Source organism: Neoarius graeffei, chromosome 5 (assembly GCF_027579695.1).
Source record: "Neoarius graeffei isolate fNeoGra1 chromosome 5, fNeoGra1.pri, whole genome shotgun sequence".
Taxonomy (NCBI): domain Eukaryota; kingdom Metazoa; phylum Chordata; class Actinopteri; order Siluriformes; family Ariidae; genus Neoarius; species Neoarius graeffei.
In genome coordinates this window covers 62236227-62258845 of record NC_083573.1, presented here as the reverse complement: position 1 = coordinate 62258845, position 22619 = coordinate 62236227, and the positions used below count along the sequence as shown (strand labels likewise).

Here is a 22619-nt window from a genome sequence, read left to right as displayed (position 1 = left end):
ACAAAGACCAGAGTCGTTGAGGGGACAGTGGAGAGGGCGAACGAGTTGAATGACTTCTTCAATCGGTTCAACCAGCCCACGTCCCCCCCACCCTCTCCCTCACTGCAGCCATCTCTCCTTCTTCCCTCAACACACCTCCCCCCAGTCATCACAGCAGCCCCCTCCTCCCCCACCTCAACACAGACTCCTCTATGCATTACTGCAGACCAGGTAAGAGGTCAACTGAGGAAGCTTCACCCCAGGAAAGTAGCAGGCCCGGACAAGGTGTGTCCACGACTACTGAAGACCTGTGCTGCTGAACTGGGTGAACCACTCCAGTGCATCTTCAACCTCAGCCTGCAGCTGGGGAGAGTGCCAACCCTCTGGAAGACATCATGTATCGTTCCAGTTCCCCCAAAAAATTGGCCCAGCGAGCTGAACGACTTCTGACCGGTGGCGCTCACTTCACATCTGATGAAGACGTTGGAGCGGCTCTTCCTCAGCCTCCTCAGACCCCAGGTACAACATGCCCAGGACTGTCTGCAGTTTGTGTACCGGGCAGGTGTTGGTGTGGAAGACGCCATCCTCTACCTGCTACACCGAGCCCACTCGCATCTGGATAAGGGAAATGGCACAGTGAGGATCCTCTTCTTGGACTTCTCGAGTGTCTTCAACACCATCCAGCCCCTACTGCTTCAGGACAAACTGAACAGGATGCGAGTGGACCCCTGCCTGGTCACCTGGATCTCCAGCTACCTCACTGACAGGCCGCAATACGTCAGGCTGAAGGACATCGCATCTGACACTGTAATTAGCAGCACCGGAGCACTCCAGGGCATCGTGCTGGCCCCTCTTCTCTTCACCCTGTACACTGCGGATTTCTGCTACAACTTGGAGCTGTGTCACATTCAGAAGTTTGCCAATGACACAGCCATCGTTGGGTGTTTCAGTGATGACAGAGAGGAGGAGTATAGGAGCCTGGTGAGGGACTTTACTGTGTGGTGCAACAGGAACCATCTGCAGCTCAACACCTCGAAGACCAAGGAGCTGGTCATTGACTTTGGGAGGTCCAGACCAAGGTCACGACCAGTTCTGATTGAGGGAGTCGAGGTGGAGGCTGTGGATTCCTACAAGTACCTCGGGCTGTGGCTGGACAGCAAGCTGGACTGGACTTGCAACACCAATCACTTATACAGGAAGGGACAGAGCAGGCTATACTTCCTTAGGAGGCTGCGGTCCTTTAACATCTGCAGGAAACTCCTGTGGATGTTCTATCAGTCTCTGGTCGCCAGTGTCCTGTTTTACACCATGGTGTGCTGGGGGGGCAGCACATCCAAGAAGGACACATCCAGGCTGGACAAACTGATCAGGCGGGCCGGCTCTGTGGTTGCCATGAAGCTGGACTCTCTGGTGACGGTGGCAGAGAAGAGGTCTATGGACAAACTATTGAACATCATGGACAATGCCAGTCACCCTCTGCACACCGTTATCAGCAACCAGAGGAGCCTGTTCAGTGACAGAATGCTCCTTCCCAAGTGCAGGATGAACAGACTCAAAAACTCCTTTGTCCCTCATGCCCTCAGACTGTACGACTCCTCTCTGGGGGGGAGGAGGGGTAACAGGAGGACAGAGGACGGGAAGGAGCAGTAGCCTAGCCTAGCTTAACAATAAGCAATACCGGACAATGTGCAATATAATGTGCAATATAAAGTGCAATATCTTTCCTGCTCCCCCCCCACACACACTTACCCTAACCCCACTTCTCCCCCTTCCCCCTCCCCCTTCCTCTCTTCCCCATGTCTTATTCTTTTATATTTGTATATGTAAATACTTAATTTATTTTAATTTATCTAGAAGTTTTTCTCTATTTCTTTTCTCTGTTTATCTGTAGTGATGCTGCTGGAATCTTAATTTCCCTGAGAGAACCCTCCCAAAGGGATCACTAAAGTTTTATCTAATCTAATCTTATCTTTCCCCCGAGTTCACCACAACCCTGTGGCATGGTTGCGAGCTACCAAACCCTGTGACCTGTGCGTGTCCAAAACACTTACGGCGGGCTGTGAGTGTGGCTTTAGTTCTGTGTTTAATACCATTATCCTGCAGAAACTGGTGACCAAGCTGGCAGCACTGAGAACCTCCTCATCCCTGGATTTCCTGACCTGCAGGCAACAGCATGCCAGGATTAACAACAACACTTCCTCCACCATCACCCTCAACACTGGCTCCCCCCAGGGCTGTGCTCAGCCTTCTGCTGTACACACTGATGACCTTCGACTGCAGGGCTCACTAAGAGAACAATCTCGTGGTGAAGTTTGCTGACGACACAGTAGTGGTTGGACTCATCACCAACGGGGACGAGTTGTCGCACAGGATGGAGGTGGAGGACCTGGCAAGATGGTGCGGGGACAACAACCTCATCCTCAATGTCCAGAAGACCAAGGAGATGGTTGTGGATTTCCGCAGGACTGACACCCCCCCATCCTCTCTACATCCAATGAGCAGCTGTGGAGATGGTTCCCTCCATCAGGTACCTCAGAGTACACCTGACCAACACACTCACCTGGCGCACCAACACCATGGCTGTCATAAAGAAAGCCCATCAGCACCTCGACTTCCTGAGGAAACTGAAGAGGGCAAGACTGTGGGCTGACATCCTCAGGTCCTTTTACAGCTGTGTGGTGGAGAGCATCCTGACCTCCTGCCTCACAGTGTGGTATGCTGGCTGCACTGTGGCTGAGAAGGAGGCACTGCAGAGGGTGGTCAAGTCTGCACAGAGGACCATCGGGTGCAGCTTACCACCCATCAGTGACATCTACACCACCAGATGTAGAGAAAGAGCCACCTGCATCCTCTGTAACCCCACCCACACTGCGCATGGACTTTTCACTCCCCTGCCCTCTGGAAGAAGGCTGCGCTGCATCCGGGCAAAAACATCTAGACTGAAAAACAGCTTCTACCTGGAAGCAGTCAGACTGCTGAACTGCTCCACCCCCCATATACTGAACACTACGCACCTTACCAACGTGCCTTAATACTGCGAACTGTTGCTGCTCATGCTTTTGCTTTATTCACGCTGCACACACCAAGACCTGGGTAACTGCGTTTTGTTCTTATCATGCCACATGGTTTGAATGACAATAAATCTGAGTCTGAGATGGGTTAAATTCAGAGGATGGATCTCACTGTGCTTGAGTGTGCATGTGACAAATAAAGGTTTCTTCAGCTGGAACTGGAGCTTTAATCAGGGTGGAAGGAAGAAAGTATAGCTACAAATACCATTCAAATTTAGCACAAGAACTTAAGGCTTCTGCTGAAACACTTAAGATGAAAAGGAATTTCACCTTTTAGCATGATAATGATCCAAAGCACATCTCCAAATAAAAAAATGAATGGCCCAGCCAGAATCAAGATCTAAATACAATAAAAAATCTGTGGGGAGGGCTGTGTGCAGGAGATGCCAGCCAATGTGATCGAATTAGAATGCTTCTGCAAGGAAAAATGGCAAACTATTGCTAACTCAAGATGTGCCAAACTGATTTACACTCACCCAAAAAGACTTAATGCTGTAATAAAATCTAGAGGTACATCATCCAATTATTAGTTTCTGGGCATGCACACTTATCCAACCAGGTTATTGTACATTTTTTTCCTTTTCATTTTTTCCCAAAAATGATTCCTATAGTTTTTCACTTTAATTTATAGGCTGTAGCTTCAGCATAAATGTCAAAAAGGTTCTGATATGATTTATCTTGGTTTCATTTCACATTACAAAAACATACTATTTTAACAGGGGTGTGTAGAATTTTTATCACTGGACATCATGCAAAGCAAAGGTTCAGAAACTATTGAAAAAACGCACGAATATTTAACAGTTATTTCACGAAATCGAGTCATATATGAGCTGATAGCCGACGAAGCATGTAGCGCCAAGTTGGCTATAAGCCATGTATGGCGAGTTGAGTGGAATAACTCTTTTATTATATCCACATTCACTGGATTTAAAGAAATTGAGTATTTTTATTTTTTGCAAATTCGATACCTTTATACAAAATGTCTGACAAAATCATTTCAGCTTAAATTGTAAACAAACCAGAGAAATGACAATAGCAATTTGTGAAAAATGCTATAATAATAATTCTTGAAAAATAAAAAAGATACATCCTTACCATCAAATACTTTTTATTCCTTATTTTGTTGCTTTTTTTGTTTTTTGTTTTTTGGGGGGGTGTTTTTGAGTAGAGTTTTTATTTCGTCCTTGGTTGATTCAGCAACACACTGCGCCATTTTGTTTTTCTCTACTCATGATATGTGAGCTGATAGCCTAGAAGTAGAGTAGCCAATGAGAGTATGTGATTGCTCATATCCAGTGAATGTGGATAAAATAATGATGGATGTATACAGTATATGCCTGGCAAGTTTGGACAATATGTGTGTAAGCAGTTGATACCTGTGAAAATACGGCTATAGTGGAAACTTCAAATTCACAGAATTTCTCGATATACAACGGAATCAGCATAGAACTCCCAGAGCAGGTTTAACCCTGGTACAAAGTACTGAAGTGCTGACTGATAAGGGTTACACTTTATTACATATGAGATCATTTACTTCCTCTCCATACAGTGGCATGCCAAGTACAGTGGATATAAAAAGTGTACACACCCCATTAAAATGATAGGTTTTTCTGATGTAAAAAAAAATATATGACACCACGATAAATAATTTCAAAACTTTTCCCACCTTTAATGTGACCTATAAGCCTTACAATTCAATTGAAAAACAAACAAATCTGTTGGGGGGGGAACAAAAAATAAAAAATGTACAATAAGCTGGTTGCATAAGTGTGCACACCCTTAAACTAATACTTTGTTGAAGCGTCTTTTGATTTAATTACAGCATTCAGTCTTTTTGGGTCGGAGTCTATCAGCCTGCCACAGCTAGACTTGGCAATATTTGCCCACTCTTCCTTGCAAAAGCGCTCCAAATCTGTCAGGGCATCTCTTGTGCACAGTCCTCTTCAGATAACCCCACAGATTTTCAATTGGATTTAGGTCTGGGCTCTGGCTGGGCCATTCCAAAACCTTTTTGGGGTCATTGTCATGCTGAAAGATGAAATTCCTCTTCATCTTCAACTTTCTAGCAGACACCTGAAATTGACTGGTATTTAGAACTGTTCATAATTCCCTCCACCTTGACTAAAGCCCCTGTTCCAGCTGAAGAAAAACAACCCCAAAACATGATGCTGCCACCACCATGCTTCACCGTGGGTATGGTGTCCTTTTGGTGATGTGCAGTGTTGTTTTTGTGCCAAACATACCTTTTGGAATTGTGGCCAAAAAGTTCAACCTTGGTTTCATCAGACCATAGCACATTTTCCCACATGATTTTGGGAGTTGATTTTTTTTTCTAAATTGATGTTTTGTTTTGTTTTGTTTTGTTTTGTTTTGTTTTCAACCCTACCTCATAGCCCAGACATATGGAGAATACGGGAGATTGTTGTCACATGTAGTACACAACCAGTACATGCCATAAATTCCTGCGGCTCCTGTAGCTGTAGGCCTCTTGGCAGCCTCCCTGACCAGTTTTTGTCTTGTCTTTTCATCAATTTTGGAGGGACATCCAGTTCTCGGTAATGTCACTGTTGTCCCATATTTTCTCTACTTCTTGATGACTGTCTTCACTGTGCTCCATGGTATATCTAATGCCATGAAAATGTTTTTTGTACCCTTCTCCTGACTGATACCTTTCAACAATGAGATCCCTTTGATGCTTTGTAAGCTCTCTGTGAACCCTGGCTTTTGCTGGAGGATGCAACTGAGTAAATGTCTGGACTTTATTTGGGGTGAATCAGAGTCATTTTAATTGATGGTAGGTGTGAACCCAAAAAGACTGAATGCTGTAATTAAATCAAAATATGCTTCAACAAAGTATTAGTTTAAGGCTGTGCACACTTATGCAACCAGCTTATTGTACGTTTTTTATTTTTTAAGTCCCCCCCCCCCCCCCCCCCCAACCGATTTGTTTGTTTTTCAATTGAATTGTACAGGTTATAGGTCACATTAAAGATGGGAATTGTTTTGAAATAATTTATTGTGGTCTCATTTTTTTTTACATCAGAAAAAACTACCATTTTAACTGGGTGTGTACACTTTTTATATCCACTGTATATTGCAGATTTCTCAGTTATATAGTTGTTTGTAGTTTGTTGAAATAATGTAGAACAGAAAGATAAGATAACAATAAACATAATAAAGCACAGTATGCGCTATGAGGAAATATTTTAATTTCTCTTTATGCCTTAAGAAGATAAGTGTTGAGGATTCAAATAGATTTTGTTTTAAATACATCTACAAGAAGATTCATGTGTCTTAAATGACAAAATAACAGTTCTGTATTTGAATTAACCATTCAAAAGCTTGTTACTTGAATAAACGTCTTCCTCCACAAAGCCCTTGCTGTTTCACTGAAAAACACAGTCAGCCCTTTGATTCAGTCCAGCACAACTAAGAATATATTTGACAACATACAGTACAGTAAATACTAAGGGTGACAATGACACAAACCAAGATATCGTCGCTGTCAGTTCAAAACCTGCTATATGACAATTTAGGTCAATTCTCAAGGATGTTTTTTTTTTTTTTCAATTTACGCTAATATAATCCTGCAATTAGCTATTTTGATGGATATTGACTAAACTAATAATAGAACAAGTAAATTTTTACTGGCTTCTCAGCTTGTTATTTCAGAGTTTTATTCAGTTTTTTACGTCTCCTGTAAAAAAGGAAAAATTTCACATAGCAGGTTTTGACCTGACAGCGACAATATTAATTTAGAACATCAATAGACTTAATGTATCATGCTTCAACTCCTTCTGCTTCTTTTAGCTCTTTCTACATGTACTTTATACACTCATTCCAACAGAAACCTGTTTCACCTGTTTCTCTTCCTTAATCTCTCTCTCTCTCTCTCTCTCTCTTTCTCTCTCATGCATATACACAATCACTTCTTCTAGCTTGTCATGACTAGCTAGGAAGACTGCCTCACAGTTAATATTTGGCTAAAGAAAGGAGGACTGAAACTGCCTTTGCTGTGTTTGTGTATCTAGTATTATTGGCACTAGCAATTTGAAAACACAGATTTCTGCCAGGTCCAGAGTCTACTGACACGAAACAAGAGGACTGACCAAAACATTTGGTGCAATGGGTAAGCTTCTGCACTTTTATGGTGGGATTATTTAAAAGCAGGTTCTGCTTGTGTTTGTATAGAGTGGTATAGTTTTTTCTTGAGGTGATTTATGGACAGTGGGTCAGTAAAGTATACAGATTCTGTGGTCATTTCCAGATTAGAGGTTATAGGTATTAAGGTATTATAGGTATAATAATAATAATAATAATAATAATAATAATAATAATAATAATAATAATAATAATAAATTAAGGTATTATAGGTATAAATAATAACCAATGAAATAATAATAATAATGATGTATATACACAGCAGTTAATAAGTGCCTTGCTTATAACATTAATATGAAATTAAAGTATTTCTCTACAAAGTAGTGTGGAACTTAATTTAATAGTATTTATGACCACCGTTATGCCACACTATGATTTAGAGTTTCATAATATTATGGTACCAGGGCTCAGGATCTCTAGCTGTTCATTTAAACCTCTTGAAGTCCTAAAGGTTCACATTGTGACACTATCTTCCATTTATAACAAACAGTCATTAATTTGGGATTTGTTTGTGAGTAGATTCTAAGTGAGAACTTTCAGTTCTGTCCGGTGGAGATAGAACGCAAAGTACAAAATGAGATTGTTGTCTTCTTCCCAACTTTCCCCTCTTCAAATGATTCTCTAAGAGTGCATATTTCCCTATTATAACTTCAATTAACATAATGGAAGCAGATAAGACATTTGCTATATTGTAAAATTGCTTTATGGGGATGAAAACTGCCTGGAAAGCCTCTTGAGTAAAGATGACAGCTAGTGCAGTCAAGTCCAGAGTGAAACTCCACCTTGATTTACATGCCACATACCACACACCTTCTGACCTGTTCAAACACATTGCTTTGCAAGCTAAATCAGCTACTGTATATGAAAGACCCATTTTGATTTGGTTGAATGCATAATAAGATAACATTATTTAATACACTAATGCACAGGCTACAACTGAAAAGCATACAGACTGACATAACATACTGACTGAGACATGAACTAGGCAGCAAAAAAAAAAAGAAAAAAGAGGACATTATTTTTAACACAGCAGCAATTAAAGGGGCGGCACGGTGGTGTAGTGGTTGGCACTGTCGCCTCACAGCAAGAAGGTCCGGGTTCAAGCCCCGTGGTCGGCGAGGGCCTTTCTGTGTGGAGTTTGCATGTTCTCCCCGTGTCTGCGTGGGTTTCCTCCGGGTGCTCCGGTTTCCCCCACAGTCCAAAGACATGCAGGTTAGGTTAACTGGTGACTCTAAATTGACCGTAGGTGTGAATGGTTGTCTGTGTCTATGTGTCAGCCCTGTGATGACCTGGCGACTTGTCCAGGGTGTACCCCACCTTTCGCCCGTAGTCAGCTGGGATAGGCTCCAGCTTGCCTGCGACCCTGTAGAACAGGATAAAGCGGCTAGAGATGATGAGATGAGATGAGATGAGATGAGATGAGATGAGATGAGATGAGATGAGATGAGCAGCAATTAAGGCAAAGACATCAGCACTGAACATGGCACTAAAATGAGCTTTAGCAACATGCACAGTTAAATTGTTAGTACTGTACCTCCATTAATATACTGACAGTAAAATCTCTATGCCCCTGTCTATGCCAGAGGTGCTGGTTCTTTTAGACTTTGAGGGAACTATAGGAGATGAGATAACAGTATGTGCGGGCGATGTGGTGAAGAATGTGACAGTGGCCAGTGAGGACGGCTGGATGGAAGGAGAGCTCCGGGGAAAGAAAGGCATCTTCCCTGCTCATATTGTCAAGGTCTGATCTGTTTTCTTTTGTGTCCTAGAAATTTGAAAGTCACTTTTTGAGTCCTTCCTTGTTATACTCCAATTTTTTCCAGTATAGGAGGTGCCTGCTTACTTGAAAGGAGACAGTAAGAGAGAGCCACGAAGCTTGAGAAAACGTATGTACTTTTTACAGTGTCTTTTCCTGTCTAGCCCAAACAAAACACAAACATTTAGGATGTCAGAAACTATGCCCTGACAGCAAGTTAAACAGAAACAACGTTTCATTTAGACCACATCCTATCACAACAGCCAAATGATTGTTACTGGAAAAAAAAAGTGTTAAAATGTCACGCGACAAGCCATTTGGGGTTTTATACTTGCTTGACGGAGTGTTCGGTTTTCTCTAGCAGATTTTAATTTAATTCTGGTTATTTATCATTCCAGCAAAGATGACAAAAGATCAGTCCAGGAAATGTGAAGTGACTTATGCCTACACACCACTGCACCAAGACGAGCTCGAACTAGTTGTTGGGGAAATCATAGAGATCATCAGAGAGGTAGTGTGCAACATGCTTTTCACAAAGATAATCTCTAGCAATGCCCTATAGCAAGAATTGTTCATAATTCTATTTACTACTTTACTAACCCCAATTTTCAGAAAAGTTGGCATATTTTCTAAAATGACAAAAACAAAAATCTGTGATTTGTTAGTTCATGTGAACCTTTGTTTAACTGACAAAAGTACAAGGAAAATATTTGTAATAGTTTTACTGACTAACTTAATCGTATTTTGTAAATGTAAACAAAGTTAGAATTTGATGCCTGCAACACACTAAAAAAAAAAGTTGGAACATAGACAAAATAAGACTGAAAAGTTTATAGGACATTCAAGTAACACAATTTTGGACCCTTTTTCAGCGTCACGTGATCAAACCGTTGCGCACACACCCTGGCAACAGAAGCAGTAAGCTTCCCAATTTATTCTGGGACAGACTAGCCTACTTATCAATCATTTAAACGTGGATATACGGTATACTGTTCTCAGCATCAACATGTCTGGTTGTTGCGTATACGGTTGTACGAATCGCTATTCCACCGGCGAACTCAAGTTTTCTAGGATTCCTAAAGGATCACACCCATTTCAGAGCAACAGACGGCGGCTGTGGCTGCAGGCGATTAAACGTGTGGACTGGAATGAGGACATAATAAAAAATGCTCGTGTCTGTAGCGCCCACTTTATATCAGGTAGGGTTATCTATCTACTGATTTTACTGGAAGCCTTGTTTACATTAGTGATTACCTGCATGGTGTAGAATAATAATCAAAAGCAGCTTAAGTTGTTGGATAAACTGACGTTAGCTTTGGCTAGTAGCACTAGCTGCTAGCTTGCTATGCAGCTAAAGTTTTATAGACCCTTTTTCTGTTTGTACACAAAGCTTGGCTTAGAACAAACACATTTGTTTTGCCTAGCAAGCTAATGGGCAAATCTAATAAAACTTTAGCTGCATAGCAAGCTAGCAGCTAGTGCTACTAGCTCAAGCTAACGTCGGTTTATCCAAAAACTTAAGCTGCTTTTGATGATTATTCTACACCATGCAGGTAATCACTAATGTAAACAAGGCTTCCAGTAAAATCAGTAGATAGATAACCTTACCTGATATAAAGTGGGAGCTACAGACACGAGCATTTTTTATTATATCCTCATTCCAGTCCACACGTTTAATCGCCTGCAGCCACAGCCGCCGTCTGTTGCTCTGAAATGGGTGTGATCCTTTAGGAATCCTATAAAACTTGAGTCCGCTGGTGGAATAGCGATTCGTACAACCGTATACGCAACAACCAGACATGTTGATGCTGAGAACAGTATATATCCACGTTTAAATGATTAATAAGTAGGCTAGTCTGTCCCAGAATCAATTGGGAAGCTTACTGCTTCTGTTGCCAAGGTGTGTGCGCAGCCGTCTTTGTTTACAAACAGTAAATGGGTCTATAAAAGGAGCATGAAGCAAGGCTCAGTCTTTGCAAGCAAGCATGGGTCGTGGTTCACTCCTTTGTGCCAAAATTTGTGAGAGAATTGTTAACCAATTCAAAAAGAACATTTCTCAACACAAGATTTTAAGTCTTTCAAAATCTACAGTACATAATATTGTGAAAAGATTCAGGGAATTCAGAGACATCTCAGTGCGTAAAAGGCAAGGTTGGAAACCACTGTTTAATGTGTGTGACCTTCGAGCCCACAGGTGGCACTGCCTGAGAAACCATCATGTTAATGTGATAAATATAGCCACATGGGCTCGGGACTACTTCAGAAAACCATTGTCACTTAACACAGTCTGCTGTTGCATCCAGAAATGCAAACTGAAACTGTATTACACAAGGAGGAAGCCATTCATCAATTCTATGCAGAAATGCTGCTGATTTCACTGGGCCTGAACTCATCTCAGATGGACCGAAAAACTGGAAACATGTGCTGTGGTCAGATGAGTCCACATTTCAGCTTGTTTTCAGGAAATATGGACGTCGAATTCTCAGTGTCAAAGGTGAACACAACCATCCAGTTTGTTATCAGAGAAAGGTGCGAAAGCCAGTATCTCTGATGGTATGGGAGGCATCAGTGCCCATGACATGGGTGAGTTGCATGTGTGTGAAGGTACCATTGATATATTGGGGCATATACTGGGATTTTAGAGAGACATAGTCATCAAGGCAACGGCTCTTCCCAGGAACTCCATGCTTATTTCAGCAGGACAACGCCAGGCCTCATTCTGCACAGACTACAACAGTGTGGATTCATACACACAGAGTGCATGTGCTTGACTGGCCTGCTGTAGACAAAAATTCCAATTGCAAAACTGCAATAATTAGTACCCTCAGATCCCATATGATTAAAAAGTGTTATTAAAGGAAAGGTGATGTAATACCATAGTAATAATGCCTTTGTCTGAACTTTTTTGAGTGTGTTGCAGGCATCAAATTCTAACTTCATTTATATTTACAAAAATCAATGAAGTTGGTGGGTGTAACTATTGATAATCTTTTCTTTGTATTTTGTCAGTTAAATAAAGGTTCACTTGAATTAACCAATCACAGATTTTTGTTTTTAATTGCATTTTAAAAAAATCCCAATTTTTCTGAAAATAGGGTTAGTTTTTTACTATCCTTTGCAGTCTACCTCTTACATAAATTAGCACTGTGATTGCATGTAATCAAATCACTAAATAACTGCTCTCCAAATTAGCCAGTCAACTGAGGCCTTTCTGTGTGGAATTTGCATTTTCTCCGTGTGCCTGCATGGCTTCCTTTGGGTGCTCTGGTTTCTTCCCACAGTACAAAGACATGTGGATTAGGTCAACTGACTACTCTTAATTGTCAATAAGTATGATGTGAGTGTGAATGTCTATTTGTCTCTTTGTGTTTATCCTGCGATTGATTGGTGACCTGTCCAGTGTGTACCCTGCCTCTCACGCAATATCAGCTGGGACTGGCTCCAGAATTGTGTGACCTACAATCGCTAAGCAGTATGGAAAATGAGTGAATTAATGAATTCATTAATTTATTCATTCAATCTTCAATAACCATTTTATCCTGATCTGGAGCATGAGGCAGGAATTCACCATCGATTGGACACCAGTTTTTCACGGGGCACCATGCACACATACATTCACACCTAGTGCCAATGTACCATTGCTATTCCATCTATCATTACTACTACTACTACTACTACTACTACTACTAGTACTATTTTTGTGAGGTTGGAGGAAACTGGAGAACCCAAAGGAAACCCACCAGAGAATATGTGAAACTCTATACAGTAATCTTAGTACAGGATTGAATCAGGGACCCTGGAGCTGAGAGGTGGCAACATTACCCACTGTAGCACTGTTTAGCAGGTATAGATGCTGAGATTTGATGGTACAGTTGCGCAATATGATATAAAGATTAGCCCTTGAGTTTGTAATGGTCTTCTAAATCCTAGTGTTTTTAAATGGCTTTCCTGACTGCTTGTGAATCTGCTCACAGATTGAAGATGGATGGTGGATGGGAAAAAAAGGTGGGAAAATAGGAGCTTTCCCATCAAACTTTGTGAAAGAAATTTTTGTCTGTCCGAAAGGTTGGTTATAGTTTTTGACTTTATATGCAGTATGGCATAACTTGTTATATATTTCAATCAAATTAATAAAGAAATGTACATTGCAAGAAGCTGTTACAGTGTGTCTTCATAAACCTTTATGATATACAGATGTAAAGAGCAGAGCTAAACTCTCTGAGGCCATCTTCATTAAAGAGGTACAGCACACTGTAGCACTGTCAAAAAGAAACTGTGGTACTGAAACAAGTTTAATTGATCTGTCTGTTTCTTTACAGGACAAACAACAGCAAAGAACAAGTATACGTAAAAAGACAAACAGTAAGTAGATGAGTACATACTATACGCAACATGCCAACTCGTTTTTGAGATTTTATATAACCCTGTTGGGCCTGTTTGGATGACTTAATCGTTAAAGCATGAAAACTGTAGTTGTATTGTAATGATGGCATAAATATATTCTGAAAACTGCTAGGTGGTGCCTCCTGGGATTTCCTTAAATTACTGCATTCCATTGGGGTGTTAACTTGAACCATCATACCATCACATTTAGAACATAGTTGTTATGAACAACTGCTTTTGAATGACGTTTAATCTCTGCCTAGTCCAAGCACACATGATACATTATGAATGCCACCATTCGCCCTGCTTCAATGACTAACAAGCCATATATTTACAGCAAGTAGTTTGGTATGCCATCACAATGCTGACCAGCTTGACGCAAAAGACATTCCTGTTTCTGTTGTTTGACAGTAAAAGAATGTTGCCAAGTCATGTTCGACTACGCAGCCAATGCTGAGGATGAACTAGAGCTAAAGAAGGGAGACATTATCAACATCATCAACAAGGTCTGACATCAGAGTTAGATTTAAGTAATTACATAACCATCTTGGCCTGCATGACAGATATGATCACATCACTGCCTGCCTCACTTCCTTCTTCCCATGAGTGGAAGGAACCATTGAATAATAATAATAATAATAATAATAATAATAATAATAATAATAATAATAATAATAATAAACTACAGGAACTCATTTCATGTTGTGCTGGCACAACTTATGTAACAGATTACAAAGGCAGTCAACATTAATTAAAATTATTTTATTGCCTATTTTATTCTTTTTATGCATTCCCTTGGTACTGTCAATAGATTATTTCTTCATTCGTGTTTCTTTATTTCCAGAGAATATGTGTCTGACTGAGCTTTGCTTTTCACTCTCTTCTTCTTTGCTGAAGGTCTGTGATGATGATGGATGGTGGGAAGGCGAACTGAATGGTCGAAGAGGCTTCTTCCCTGACAACTTTGTCATGATCATCCCACTGGAAGTTTTCCAAGTGAGTGGGTGGAGAAGTTCTCACACTAGCCCTGTGTGGGAAAACAGGAGTGTATCAACATTGTTTATAGGCTTTTACAAAGTTTGTAGATTAGTTCTGTTTTTAGACTAATTTGTTTATATACGCAAGTAATGCAAGTAAAAGATAGCGTGCTATTTGTATTCCTAAAATTAACGTTGCTGCAGACTTTCTGTGATTGCATTTTTTCCTGTTATTTTAACCTTGTTTAATGGGACTGAATCAGAGACATCCGTTATTAGGAAAGCGGAAGCCAGTAACAAAAAGTTTCCACTATAGAAAGAGCATTAAACCAAAATAGTCTCTAAATCCATTTTGTTGTATTTCCCTTGTTAGGAAAAAAGCCAACCACCACTGAGAAGTGGCACAAAAAAGCATTCAGGTAAGACAACTGTTGTACTTCTTTATAGCTGCTATGGTAACACCTGTAGTCATGGAGGATGTTTTTTTTTTCTTCCTGGAGTTAGATGTTTTCATGTAGAAGTGATATTAATGTTGAAGACTGAGTTATGTTGAGCTGTGTGTCAAGAAGCACATTTGCTTCTCACAAGATTGGCAGTCATTTTATGGCATATAGAGTATATGTTTAATTGCCTAAGACATGTTCACAGCGAGGCAAAACAATTGTGAATAACATGCTTATAACAGATGTCAATGTAGTTTAGAAATGTCTTTGCATGTGGAGTCTTAGTGTTTAATTCAGTGTATAGTCTGTGAAAATTAGATTTCACGCAGTGTCAACTATGTTATATAATACAATATTAAGTAACATAATTTACAGAAAGCACATAGTTTCTATCTTAGTATGATATAACTACAAAATTAGTTGCTCCATAAAAGTAGGACAGATACAAAAATTACATATGTACAAAAACATGAACTCAAACTTGATGAACACTCATCACTCACTCATGTGCTGCTGAGCTGTGGAGCCTGTAACCCAGGGGTCACCAAACTACGGCCCGCGGGCCAACTCCGGCCCGACACCCCCCTTAGACCGGCCCCCCAGCCCCCCACCACTTGAACCAGCCCTATGAGACAATCCCCAAAAGTGGTCATGGCCTATTTTTTTTAAATTGCTTTTTGGCAAATAACATGTCTGCATCTTGTATTTTGTTGATTTTATCAATTAAAATTGATATTTAGTTATAAAATGAACTATTCATATTTTCCGAATTTTCGTCATATGCTCGCGATCAAGCAGTGACAGGCAGCGCACGCGCAGAGAACTGTCAGTGTTCAGGACAGCAAAATGGCTAGCGGTCAGCGAAAAGCTGACCGAGAGTGCAGAGTTTTTAAAGAACAGTGGACCACCGATTATTTTTTCGTTCAGTGTAAGGACCATGCAGTTTGTCTTGTATGTAAAGAAAGTGTGTCGGTTTTCAAAGAATATAATCTGCGTTGTCACTACGAAACCCGCCACAAAGAGTATGCTAGTTTGCGAGGGCAAACAAGAGAAGACAGGATTCGGAGGATGAAATGCGGACTGGCTGCACAACAGGATGTATTCCTTCACCAAACCCAGATCAACCAGGCTGCTGTCCGAGCTCGCTATAAGGTAGCTCACCTACTAGCTACCCATGGAAAGCCGTTTACTGATGGGGACTTTGTTAAAGTATGCATGCTTGCTGTGGCCGAGGAGGTGTGTCCCGACAAGAAGGATGCGCTCAACGCGGTGAGTCTCTCCGCACCTACTATGACCAGGCGAACCAAAGATTTGGGGGACAACGTGTATGACCAGCTGAATGAGAAAGCGTCAGAATTCAAGTTTTTTGCTTTGGCCATGGATGAGAGCAATGACGTGCAGGACACAGCACAACTGCTGTGATCTATTGCTCATATTATAATTTCACTGCTTTTTTAAGTGTATTTATTTTATAGGCCTATTTATTTGACCTTTATTAAGTGCTGCACACAATTATTATTAATAATATCAACAGGCCTACCTACAATTTATAATTTTCCACTCACCTTTGCCAGTGTCAATCACCTCAACTAGGCAGATGTTTCTTACCTTGACAGCTTTGATGTTATTTTTATTAGAAAATAAATAAATGGAATATCTGTGGTATTTCAAATTAAAACAAAGTGTGAAGACTCGAGTACTACTTTTGCAAACCACTAGTAATATGTGCCAGGAATCAAGTGTTGATACAGTAGTGGGGATATAGTAGTGTGGATATAGTAGTGGGGGATATAGTAGTGGGGGATATAGTAGTGGGGATATAGTGGTGAGGATATAGTGGTGGGGATATAGTAGTGGGGATACAGTAGTGGGGATGGCTGTGCCAGGCTAGTAATCTCTACTACACAATGAGGCCTGCTGGTGGTCATATTTGTCTGGGTCATACAATTCTATGTTATATAGCTGACCTGACCCCGGCCCCCCATCACAGTCAGGAACGACAATGTGGCCCCCAGAGAAAAAAAGTTTGGTGACCCCTGCTGTAACCACTTAAGCTTTATTTGTAGCTACATAGAGCTCCAGTTTATACTGTGAATATCAGCCCAGTCAAACAATGATCTTTTTTTCCCGCTTCTGTTAATTTTTATGCCCTAAAGCATTAAAAATGACCTAAAAGGTAGTTTTGCAATTTTGAAAATAATTATCATGTCATTTATGATTCAGTGTCTAGGATCATCTGTATCTCAGTCTTGAATACAATGTTAAGTGTGCTCTGTAATCACAGTCTTGGACCAGATATGTCTGTGGTTTTTTTTTAACAGATGCCTATTTGTGCACACTAGTGCTATTTACAACACCTTCAACATAGGTATCAGTTCTGCAATATTTTAATCACAAGCCAATACTAATTGTGTAACCTGATATTTCTTAAGACACATGACAAACTGCACTGAACTGGCTGTTTGTCAAAAAAAGGATGTGAAATGCTCATCGATAGCTGACACAACATGTACAGGAAGTGGGTTTTTTTAACGACAGTAAGTTTATAAAAAAAATGGCTAAGCACACCTGTGACTTCTGAAGTTGTTTTTCTCCTCATTACATTTGAAAAAGCAGGACTTCAAAAATCTCATGTATGATACCCAGTGTATCTACATCAATCTATATTTCCAATGATCAAAATATTCCATTTTTACAATTATTTCTGGAGCATGGAAACAAACTGTACAATTGTACACAGACTAGTGTTTCCTGCATTCTGATAAAATCTGAACATCTCTGCTGAAGTAGTGCACAGACATACACAGGATAGCTGCACTTATGACAGTTTGACAGGAAGTTGTAGGTCCATGTGCCTGTGTGAGGTCATATTATCTAAGTATAAGGCAGAAGAAGAAAGCATTTACAGGCATCTTTATGTTTAGAATGCCAGGGTAGATGCAGGAACCAAGACTTTGATTACTTTGAGAGGGTATGTACAGTCTGACTTACTGTATAGTATTTCTCCATTTCAACCTTACTATTTTAATGTAACTTGGTTAAGACTTCATAACGCACAGAAATGGATAGCATGTCTACTGCATTTCTAAATAGGATTTAAGCTTTGACAATGTATTGGATAAGTCAAACTAACCTGCCTTGAGTAGAAAACTGATGATGTGAAGTACTTCCACAACATTGTAAAATTATTTTCAGCATTTAATCTGAATATACATCTGACCTAAGGGCAGCCTTCCAGACAACTTCCAGATAACTAATTTTTCTGACTAGATATTTTTTAATAACAGGGCGGCACGGTGGTGTAGTGGTTAGCGCTGTCGCCTCACAGCAAGAAGGTCCTGGGTTCGAGCCCAGGGGCTGGCGAGGGCCTTTCTGTGTGGAGTTTGCATGTTCTCCCCGTGTCCGCGTGGGTTTCCTCCGGGTGCTCCGGTTTCCCCCACAGCCCAAAGACATGCAGGTTAGGTTAACTGGTGACTCTAAATTGACCGTAGGTGTGAATGTGAGTGTGAATGGTTGTCTGTGTCTATGTGTCAGCCCTGTGATGACCTGGCGACTTGTCCAGGGTGTACCCCGCCTTTCGCCCGTAGTCAGCTGGGATAGGCTCCAGCTTGCCTGTGACCCTGTAGAAGGATAAAGCGGCTAGAGATAATGAGATGAGATGAGATTTTTAATAACATATTGTAAAATATAAACATATCGCAACATTCATGATAATGACGTGATATACTGCACTACTGATATGACGAATAACTTATGCATACATATCAAGCACCTTTCATATTTATATAAATTTAAAAATAAATTAAGTGATTCATGTACTTTATTCATTACAACTATGCTGTAGAAAGGGTCATCTTTAATGTAATGTTAGCTTTTAGTATAAAGTTGAAACTAATCATCATCATCATCATCATCATCAGCATCATCAGTCCAAACCATTCCAAACTGATTATGGAGGCTATTCTTAAGCATAGACACATTTCTATAATTTATAGAACAAAATATATATAATTACCATAATCAAGTGTATGGTATGAATAGTGCATTATACCACAGAGTACTATAATAATTAGTGGCCCTCAGGTAATGTATTTATTGAGGGATCAAGGAATTATCAACAACCAATTAATTGAAATAGTGTTTAGAGCTTCAGGAGGCATTGTTAAAGTGTGGCTAAAATGTTGATCAGATCACAAAAAAACTATGAGCACAGTCACAAAGGTGTATGAAATGTGGCAAGTATCACATAGTTTCCTGAAGTAATTTCACCTTTCCAGTCTTCTTTCTTTGCAGAAAAGGTACCATCATTTTTCTATATTATTTGAAGGAAATATTGAATAGAATTGAACAGAGAACGCTAAATTATCCATTAGCTCTACACAGACTATCATTAAACCACTACAAATCATTTTACAGTTAGTCATTTCCTAGGCTATTTCTTTCAAATAAACTCATCTGTTCAACCTTCCAGGACCTGTGAGTAGGGCCCCCAGTGTCCCTACTCTGGGACCATTTATTGCCCTTGTAACTACAGACTTTTTTTTTTTTCAAACAATTTTACTGAAGTTACTGAATAATCAATAGTAGTTATGCAGTTATGCTAATAAGCTTGAAAACGAATAACTGAATCATAAGATGGGACTTTAAAGAGCTAAGAAAAATTTGAGCATACACAGGAAACCATGGGCCACTTCCTCAGTCAGGCACTCTGACATCCCCATGCTATTTGGAGACCTTTTTTTGCTCAGCCCATGTCATTTTGAGAATGCTCGAAAACATTTTTTTTTTTTTTTGCAGTTTAACACTGTTTGAAAATATGTAAAACTGTCTATGGGGTTGATAATCATGCTATTATGCAACCTTTTTCACACTAACATCTCTTTTGGTATGATAGTAAATCAAGCTTCTGGAATGGATAGAAGCAGCACTGAAGCAAACACAAAGACTGAAAACAAAGGTAAGACACCTTGGCTAGGAAGAAATTCATGCTTGTTTTGATAATTCTATTTAAAGCAAACAATGACTATAAAGTTTAAAGCTGCCATGTCTTCTCATTTATTGCTCATCAAGCCTTTAGATAATTGTCTCCAAATGGATGTATTAATTTTCATAAATTTTCTTCAGATGCACATACAATGAATAAACAGCCAAAGCTATCAGTGCACATTTTCAGCATAATTAAGCAAAAAAAGACAGAAATACACTGCCTGACCAAAAAAAGGTCACCATTTGGATTTAAATAAGCAAATACATAAGAGCCTTTGATTGGATAATTACTGCAGTGATTAATATGTTTCAGCTCACAACAGTTCTTTTAACCCTAACTGATGCAGTGAGTAGCTTCTCATTTCTTAAACAACCACTGTTGGAAGACTGGCATGGATTTAGGGGGGGGGGGTTACCCGGCAGGCCTTCCCCCCATCAAAAAAAATTGTTTTAGTATTGCAGATACCGAGATATGCCCATCGTTTTTTATTTAATTAATAAGGTTTAAAAAATAAACAAAATAAATTGTTATGTGGGATTGAGCTGAAGAGTTTATGGTATGCATTTATATTTAATAATAAGTCCGAGCTTAGGTTTTTTCACTCGTGACACAAATGCAGTAAAAAGCAAGCTGGGCAAGTCCTGTTGGATTTTAACAGGGCATGGGAACTTCATGCATAGACACAATAACAGTGTCTGTGGGAAATAAACCTGGACCGGCGGACATTGAACAGTAATTTTCGCATGTCTGTCTGTATTTCAAAAGCATCAAACCGGATGGCCCATGAAAAATTGCAAAGATATGGGTCTAATCTACTTCTAATTTTCTTCCAAATGTTACACTAGGTAAATACATTATGTTGTAACACGGCCTGTGATTAGTTGATCGCGGACACTCTCGATGAATGGCAAGTCGCCCCTCATCAGTGAGTAGAAGTGCATTATGGCATAACACCACATGGCACTGTTATCAGCTGGATAGGCTTACTACTAACGTTAAAAGAAAATAGACTAATACAGGTTTTGGACCATGACAAAGTGCTTTTTCCATCATATTTTAACCCTCTGGGGTCGAGAGCTTCGCCAGGCAAAGCTCGACAGGTTTAGAATGAGTAGGTCACGTATTTAGATAAATATCTTCGCAAGTTTTTTTTTTATCATACAACGTACAAGCATGATAAACATATTGACATAAACTTTATACTTTACACTTTCCTATGTGCTCACTGCCAAATATATATATATATATATATATATATATATATATATATATATATATATATATATATATATATATAAATGAAACATAAAACTTGTCACCTTATTCAGTCACACCAGAGTCAGAGTGCTGAGCAGGCACATAAAAGCCTATTCACACACTAACAGCATGATAATCACTTTCACTCTTTCGATTTCTGCAGTGTTTTCTTCTATTTTCTCAGTTCTAGTCCAGCAGATTTTAGTCTGAATGCCAAATGATATTACCATGTCTAGTTTTGAGCCATTTTAAAAGTCATTTTGTTACAAAGTTACTTGGAATCTTGTACTCAAAATTTTAACTCTATTATGTAGAGTTACATAATAAGACAGGCTGAAACTTGGGCAGGCAGACAACATTTCAGACTTGTGTGTTTTGTGACAGTCTGCTTAAAATTCCTTATTTTCCACACTGTAATAACATACTGTATTCCCGGACTGCTCTGTAGGCTACATGTAAAGGATGTGCGCCATCCTTTTATATTTATGGTATCAATAAAACGCATGTTCACAAGCCAAAATGATAAAATGCTACAGCAGACTTACTGCATACACATACGTGTCGGCTGTCCGGCTACTGTTCGTATTCATTAATAGGGTATCCCTGTACTTACTATACCCTGTGTATGTACATGGTACATGTGCCATTTGGGGGTGAGCCTCACTTTGATTTTTACGACAACAGATGGATAGGTTTGTGAGAGATATTGATTTTTCTAATGGCTCTGAAGAATATAGTCAAGCCGGAAAGTCTGCACACCCCTTTCACCTTCTCCACATTTTATTACGTGACAGACTTATTCTACAATAGACTGAGTTAACTTTTTGTCACAAAATTCTCCACAAAATAGCCCATAATGACAAAGTGAAAGCAGGTTTTTAGACATTTGTGCTAATTTATTAAAAATCAAAATGTAAAATATCATATGTACACAAGTGTGCGCACCCTTTGATATAACACCCAAAAGTGATCTGAGGTGCATTTTGTTTCCACTAATACTGCTTGAGATGTTTCTACAACTTAATTGGAGTCCAGCTGTGGTAAATTCAATTGATTGGAAATGATTGGGGATTGCCAACACTATTTAAGGTCCCACAGTTGACAGTGCATGTCAGAGCAAACTCCAAACCATGGGGTCAAAGGAATTATCTGCAGACCTCAGAAACAGGATTGTGTCAAGGCATCGATCTGGAGAAGGGTACAGAAAAATTGCTGCAGCTTTACAGGTCCCAAAAAGCACAGTGGCTACCATCATTTGCACAGTGGTGCTTGAAAGTTTGTGAACCCTTTAGAATTTTCTATATTTCTGCATAAATATGACCTAAAACATCATCAGATTTTCACACAAGTCCTAAAAGTAGATAAAGAGAAGCCAGTTAAACAAATGAGACAAAAATATTATACTTGGTCATTTATTTATTGAGGAAAATGATCCAATATTACAGATCTGTGAGTGGCAAAAGTATGTGAACCTCTAGGATTAGCAGTTAATTTGAAGGTGAAATTAGAGTCAGGTGTTTTCAATCAATGAGATGACAATCAGGTGTGAGTGGGCACCCTGTTTTATTTAAAGAACAGGGATCTATCAAAGTCTGATCTTCACAA

The 22619-nt window shown here is 39.8% G+C and overlaps 1 protein-coding gene across 1 annotated transcript in view; it reads left to right on the top strand.

Moving 5' to 3' along the window:
• The first annotated feature begins 6974 nt into the window (after positions 1-6974).
• Positions 6975-22619, top strand: part of sh3d21 (SH3 domain containing 21) — a 30387-nt gene continuing 14742 nt past the window's right edge. The window contains exons 1-11 of the mRNA XM_060922185.1: positions 6975-7179; positions 8795-8952; positions 9040-9097; positions 9366-9478; positions 12942-13032; positions 13162-13208; positions 13287-13329; positions 13762-13856; positions 14248-14346; positions 14701-14746; positions 19665-19727. Coding sequence (XP_060778168.1) covers positions 7176-7179; positions 8795-8952; positions 9040-9097; positions 9366-9478; positions 12942-13032; positions 13162-13208; positions 13287-13329; positions 13762-13856; positions 14248-14346; positions 14701-14746; positions 19665-19727 — 817 coding nt within the window. The 5' untranslated portion in view covers positions 6975-7175. The remainder of the gene's footprint in view (positions 7180-8794; positions 8953-9039; positions 9098-9365; positions 9479-12941; positions 13033-13161; positions 13209-13286; positions 13330-13761; positions 13857-14247; positions 14347-14700; positions 14747-19664; positions 19728-22619) is intronic.